This window comes from Eimeria maxima, genomic scaffold (genome assembly GCF_000499605.1).
Source record: "Eimeria maxima Weybridge genomic scaffold, Emw_scaff1027, whole genome shotgun sequence".
Classification (NCBI taxonomy): Eukaryota; Apicomplexa; class Conoidasida; order Eucoccidiorida; family Eimeriidae; genus Eimeria; species Eimeria maxima.
The window spans coordinates 5001-12266 of record NW_013564080.1 but is presented as its reverse complement, the minus strand read 5'-3'; the positions used below and the strand labels follow the sequence as shown (position 1 = coordinate 12266).

General features: G+C 47.7%; 1 protein-coding gene across 1 annotated transcript; it reads right to left on the bottom strand.

The window, feature by feature from the left end:
- Positions 1–2103: 2103 nt before the first annotated feature.
- Positions 2104–6360, bottom strand: EMWEY_00047460 (hypothetical protein; the record flags this gene model as incomplete). Its single annotated transcript, XM_013479285.1, has 3 exons — positions 2104–4028; positions 4290–5756; positions 5988–6360. 3 exons carry the CDS (start codon positions 6358–6360, stop codon positions 2104–2106), a joined length of 3765 nt encoding a protein of 1254 aa, XP_013334739.1.
- Between the last annotated feature and the right edge of the window lie 906 nt (positions 6361–7266).

Sequence of the window (7266 nt, the reverse complement as noted above, 5' to 3'; positions counted from 1 at the left end):
TATATATATATATATATATACATATTTATATATACATATTTATATATATAATATATTATGTATATATATAAATATAAATAAATATATATGTATATATATATTTTATTTATATTGTGTATATTATTAATTAATTAAATATTTATTTAATTAATAAAAAAAAAATAAATAATTATTTACTCTGTTTATTTATTATTGTGTCTTTGTATTTCTTTGTATTTATTTTTATTTGTCTCCTTTTATTGTCTCCTTTTTTTTTATCTTTATTTATTTATTTATTTATTTATTTATTTATTTATTTATTTATTTATTTCTTTTCTTTGTTTATTTATTTGTCTCTTTTTTATAGGTCTTTTATTAACAATAAAAGGAGACAAAAAAAAATAAACTTTTATTTATATGACGATCTCCTATAAACCCTAAACCCTAAACCCTAAACCCTAAACCCTCCTCTCTAAACCCTAAACCCTAAACCCTAAACCCTCGGCCCCCCTCAAATCGATACTGCACCTCTGTGGGGAGGATGCACTTGTTGTGCATATGTACCCTATCAGCAACAGCAACAACAGCAGCAGCAACAACAGCAGAAGCAACAGCAACAACAGCAGCAACAGCAGCAACACCAAGACCAAAGCTAACACCAACAACAGCAGACTCAGCAGCAACCATAGCAGCAACAGCAACAGCAACAGCAGCAACAGCAGCAATAGCATCAATAGCAGCAGCAGCACCAACAGCAACAACAGCAACAGCAGCAATAGAACCAATAGCAGCAGCAGCAGCAGCAGCAATTATTTAAAGGAAGTTTGTTGACTGCAGGAGCAGCAGCACAACTTCTTCTTCTGTCAAGAGACAGGCGCTGCTGCTGCTGCTGCTGCTGCTGCTGCCAGCCCCAAAAGGATTTGCATGCAGCAAAAACAAAGGCAACTCACTATTTGCGGTGTATGCATGCAAGACACGGTATATATATGCGTATGTGCATGCATGCATGAATGCATGTACTGTAGTGTGTCTGCATGCGTGCATGCATGCATGTACTGTAGTGTGTCTGCATGCATGCATGCATGCATGCATGCATGCATTGTAGGGTAGCTAGGAGTAGAAGAAAACAGCAGCAAGGACAACAGATAAGGATGAGTAACTAAATAATAATAAATAATAAATAGACAGAGTACCAGCAATATCGCCATCTGCTACTGCTGCTGTTGCTGCTGCCGCTGCTGCTGCTATTGCTGCTGCTGCTGCTATTGCTGCTGCATTAATAGGCGTCAGTAGATTTATTATTTATTTTATTTTTGTTAATTAAGAGAGGGAGGCAGCTACTAGCCAGCAAACCCTACTAGTACGGAGTTGCTGCTGCAGCAGCTGCTGCTGCAGCTGCTGCTGTTGCTGCTGCAATTATAGCTGCAGCAGCATCTGCTGCTACAGCCATTGCTGTTTCTCCTGCAGCTATTGCTACTGCAGCCATTGCTGCAGCGGCTGCTGCAGCTGTTGTTGTTGCTGCTGCTGCTGTTGTTGCTGCTGCTGCTGTTGCTGCTGCAGCAGCTGCTGCTGCAGCGTCAAATAGCTGTGTAGATGTTAGTAGACTTAAAATATACGAAAGGGGAGGTAAAACTTCTCTACACAGCCCCAATAAATTTATACGGTTTGCATGCATGCATGCATGCATAATATATGCAGGCATGCATGCATGCAGCCTCCTCGTCACATGCATGCATGTACATCAAGCCCCACAAAGGGAGCATGCATGCGTTTTTTGCATGCTTGCATGCATGCATGCATACATACATACATGCGGTGTCTCTATGCATGAACTGCATGCGGTGTCTCTATGCATGCACTGCATGCAGTGTCTCTATGCATGCACTACATGCAGTGTCTCCATGCATGCATGCATGCATGCATGCATGCAGCTAGGCACTTGAAAATCTTCCTTTGGCCTCTTATTGCAACTCAGCTAAACTTATAAAAGAAAACGCATGCATGTATGCACGCATGCATGCATGCATTTATAGCAAATTCATGCATGCATGCATGCATGCATGCATGCATGCTTTTGTTATATGAGGATACCCTGCATGCACAGAGGCAGCAAGACAATGGTGATTAATTTTGCTGCTGCTGGCGGCGTCGTTTCGCGCTGCGCTTCTCCGTTCTGTCTGCAGCAGCAGTTGCTGCAGTTGTTGCTGCTGCAGCTGCATGCATTGCAGGGTTTGCTGCTGCTGCTGCTGCTGCAGACTCTCCCTCTGTGTCTCCTTCTTGTGAGGATGCGTTTATATATTTTGAACTGGCTGCTGCTGCTGCTGCTGCAGCAGCAGCAGCAGCAGGATCTGCAGCTGATGAGTCTAACTTCTGCACCCCATCAACCACATCTCCCCCCCACTGCTGCTGCTGTTGCTGCTGCTGCTGCAGCAACAGCTGCTGCTGCTGCTGCCTTTCTTGCTCCTCCTTGAAGGTCTTAAGGCTAAGCTCCATTGCTCGCTGCATCTCTGCGCATTCATCTTGTGACGCATCACCAAAGGCAGCAGCAGCTGCAAACAAATGCTGCTGCTGCTGCTGCTGCTGCGAGGATCTGCATGCAGAGCGTCTACCCCCGTTGCTACCTCGTCCCTTTGTGGGGCCGCTGCTGTGTCTCTTTCTCTCCCCTGGCAGTCTCTGCTGCTGCTCTCCGCTTCTATCCCCCCTTTGACCAGCGAACCCCTCTTGCTGCTGCTGCTGCTGCTGCTGCTGTCTCCTCTCCGGGGATTCCCGCTGCGACATGCTGCAGCGTAAGCGCTTTCGTCGACCAGGTGCAGCAGCAGATGTTGCTGCTGCTGCTGTTGTTGCTGCTGCTGGTTGTGTTGAAGGCATAAGGGAAGCACGAAGACCATCATCTTCGCTGCTGTCGGAGTCTTCTGCTGCTGCTGCTGCTGTTGCTGTTGCTGCTGCTGCTGCAGGACTGTCGTCTCCATCATTAAAAAGTCTGCAGTTGCGCGGCCTTATTATATCTGATGGGTCTTCTCCATCATCATAAGAGACAGCAACTGCAACAGGCCATTGCTGCTCCTGCTGCTGCTGCTGCTGTTGCTGCTGCTGCTGCTGCATTCCCTGCTGCTGCTGCTGCTGCTGCTCAGAAGGAGTCTCATTTAAGGAGACAGGAGGGCCACAATTGGTGTCTGTAGAGCTCACAGAGCCATAACCGTTTGCTTGCCCTAAGGGACTCAACTCCAGCTGCTGCTGCTGTTGCTGTTGCTGCTGCTGTTGCTGCTGCTGCTGCTGCTCTTCGGCTTCAAGCTTCCTGCTGCGTCGCGCCCGCTGCAAATGCATCTCCAAGTGTACAAACCTTCGGCTGCTGCTGCTGCTGTTGTTGCTGCTGCGCTTAGAGTTTTTGCCAGTTAGTGGGGCATCCGTTGTTGCTGCTGCAGGTGCTGCTGCTGCTGCAGGTGTTGCTGCTGCTGCAGATGTTGCTGCAGTTGCTTCCTCTTGATTCGCCACTGCTTGTGATGCCTCTGTTGCTGCTGCGTATGGTGCTGGTGGTGCTACAGCAGCAGAAGGTCCCGTTGCTCCTGCTGCTGCTGCTGTTGCTGCTGTTGCTGCTGCTGCTGTGTGCCCGTCTTCTCGCTTGGAGAGATTCGTGAAGGATTGACTGGCGCCACTTGGTTGCTGCAGTTGCTGCTGTTGCTGCAGTTGTTGCATGTGCGGCGGATGCTGCAATTGCTGCAGTTGCTGTTGCTGCAGTTGCTGTTGCTGCAGTTGCTGTTGCAGTTGTTGCTGTTGTTGTTGCAATTGCTGCTGTTGCTGTAGCAATTGCTGCTGCTGCTGTTGCAATTGCTCCCGTTTCTGCTGTTGCTGCTGTTGTTGCAATTGCTGCAATTGCTGCTGTTGCTGCAATTGCTGTTGCAGCTGCAGTTGTTGTTGCTGCTGCTGATGATATGGTTGCTGCATCAGCTGCTGGTGCTGCTGTTCTTGCTGCTGCTCTTGCTGCTGGTGCTGCCGCATCCATTCATCATGTTCACGTACAGCATGTACATTTGCTGCTGCTTGCTGATCAACTGCAGCAGCAAGAAGACAAGCTAATCTATACTGTGTATGTATTTGCTGCTGCAGTTGCTGCGGTCTTTGCTCCTGCTGCGGCAGCAGATTAAGCCGCAGCAAGTGTCTCTCTAGTTCATGACTAAGGAGACACAATTCATTATTAGGGGAATTAAATAATCTACAATTATGCAGCAGCAGCAGCAAATCTGCATGCATTGCTGCTTCCCTCCTATAGTATCCATGCAGCAAACGTTTATATATAAAAGAAAGAGACACACCAACTGCTATTTTCTTCCAATACTCAGATATCCAATTAGGCATCCTGCTGCTGCTGCTGCTGCTGCTGCTGCTTCTGCTGCTGCTGCTGCTGCTGCTGTTGTTGTTGTCCTCTTGCCATTCGGGGACGTCGTCTATAAATGGTTGATACAGGAGAGCTTTGCTGCTGCTGCTGCTGCTGCTGCTGCTGCTGCTGCCATTGATCATAACGCTGCCATTCATGCTGCAGCTGCTGCTGCTGCTGGTGTCTGTTGCTGCAGCAGGTGCTGGTGTTTCTATAACAGTCTTTAGCTGCTGCAGCAGCAACTGCTGCCTCTCTATAGGAAACTCTTGCTGCTGCAGCAGCTGCTGCACCTGCTGGTCCATTGCATGCATCTGCCCAGGTGCAAAGTCTATCTCCCAAGGGCTAATCCATACAGGTTCCCCGGATGCAACAAGTGTCCCATTATTGGGGGCCCCATAGGGGCCCCCCCCACTATGGGAGGCCCCATGGGGGCCCCCCCCACGGGGGCCCCCTCTGGAAGAAGAAGACTTAAATGTATCAATTTCTTTTAGGTACTGGACACGGAGGGCCTCGAACCCCAAGGAAGCAACATGGCACCATGCTGCTGCATCGCTAGCAGCATGAGGTATACCTGTAGTATCGTTTCTGCTGCTGCTGCTGCTGCTGCTGCTGCTGCTGCTGCTGCTGCTGCTAGGTACTGTCATAGCTATACTATCTATAACAAAATTAGGATATATATTAGACCCTATTACTCCCCTTAATGCGCTAGCTAGCGCTAGCCGTCGTACCTCATGTAGTCCCTTGGGTCCCCTATAGTTATCTGTTATAAGCCATGGTTGCTGCTGCTGTTGCTGCAGTTGCTGCAGTTGCTGTTGCTGTTTTTGCTGCTCTTTTTCTGCTGTTGCTGCACCTGCTAATAAGGCACGAGCTGTCTCTGTTGCTTCTGGTGCTGCTGCTCTTATTGAGCAAACGCATGCAGGGAAGTATTGACCATCCATATACACCTGAATAAGAGGATAAGAAGATAAATCCTCTTGCTGCTGCTGCTGCTGCTGTTGCTGCTGTTGTTGTTGTTGCTGCTGCTGCTGCTGTCGTCTGCTGCTGCAGACAGAAGCACCGTCCCTCTCATCTAGATTAGGTCTCCTTACGCGTCTCCTTGGTGTCCTCCTAGCTCCCTCCTCCATCTCTTGCTGCTGCTGTTGCTGCTGGAGAAAAAGTTGTTGCTGCTGCTGTTGCTGCAACTTAATAACTTTTTCTTTTTCTAATCTAAGCAGCTGCTGCTGCAGCAGCAGCAAACGAAATAAACCCCTATATACATCTGTTAATAAGACCAAGAAGTCTGCAGATCCATCCAAGGAGGGACAGTAATGTATATTAAATCTGTCTCCTGCTGCATGCGAAGGAGACACTATCTCTAGCTCTAATGCAGCAGATACCTGTAGTGGCTCCTCTTCAGCAGGAAGACCTGCAGCAGCAACAGCAGCAGCAACAGCAGCAGCAGCAGCAGCAGCAGAACAAGCACAAACACAAGCAACAATATAATATGTCTCTCCTTCTGTCTTTTTTTTTTTTTTTTGCTAAATATACCATAAGAAGTGTCTCCTTTTCCCTATATAACTAGATAATAAATAAAGTGTCTCCTTTTATTATTTTTATTAATTAATTAATTAATTAATTAATTAATTAATTAATATACCTGGTAATATATATTGTATATGTACAACAGCAGCATCACAAGGAGAGAAGCAATGAGGAGACCATAGCTGTATAATATCTTGTGTATAAGAAGGAGACACATGTAATTGAGGAAAGTAACGAATTATATCCCCTAATTGGGGTGTATATACACCACTAGGACTATTAAAACAACAAGGATAATTGTCTCCTCCTTTTTCTCCTGATTCTCCTGTTCCTCCTGATGATAATAATGTCCTTCCTTCTCCTGTTGCTCCTGCTGCTGTTGCTGCTCCTGCTGCTGTTGCTGCTCCTGCTGCTGTTGCTGCTCCTGCTGCTGCTGCTGCTGATGTGCTGCTAAGGTCGGGTGTATCTTCTTGGGAGGAACGTAACATCATACGTTGACGACGTATAAGATCGGGTCGGCCCCTATTGCTGCTGCTGCTGCTGCTGCTGCTACTGCTGCTGCTGCTGCTGCTGCTCGACCTGCTTCCCCTGTAGCAGCGATGCTCCCCTGTTAGCCAACGACGGATCGATGGACTTCGTAAAACATCACCAGAGAAATACGACGCTAAAATATCATCGAACTTCCTCTGCAGTCGGCACCTGCAGCAGCAGCAGCAGCAGCAGCAGCAGCAGCAGCAGCAGCAGCAGCAGCAGCAGCAACAGTAGCAAGAACAAAAGGAATTGTTAGCACAATAGTAATAGAAGCAGCAAAAACAAACACATCAGCAGCGGGAGTCCAAAGCATGCTCGCAACTATTTATGTATATTGCCTATCTGCTGCTGCACCTGCAGCAGCAACAGCAGCAGCAGCAACAACAGCAACCACAACCACAGCAGCAGCAGCAGCAGCAGCAGCAGCAGCAGTAGGGCTGTGTGTCTCACGGAAGACACAAGAAGCTGCCAAAGAAAAGGGGATCAGGGATAACACCCTTGGGTCCTGAATCTACTGCTGCAGCAATTGCTGCTTGTGCTGCACGAAGAGGGTCTGTTGCATGTCTTCCTTCTGCTGCTGCTGCAGCAGCAGCAGCAGAAGGAAATAAATAAGACAAAGAGCAGCAAGCATAATGAAAGAAATGGAGACACCCCTCGTTGCAGCACTCAACAGCAGCACCAACAGATCCACAGAACCTGCAGCGGCGCTTCTGTGCTGCTGCTGTTAACTCCTGCAGCAGCAGCAGCAGCAGCAGCAACAGCAACAGCAGCAACAGCAACAGCAGCAACAGCAGCAGCATAATATAATAGGACATAGGAAAGGAGACAAATAAATAGACACATAACCAGGCACAAGGAGACAC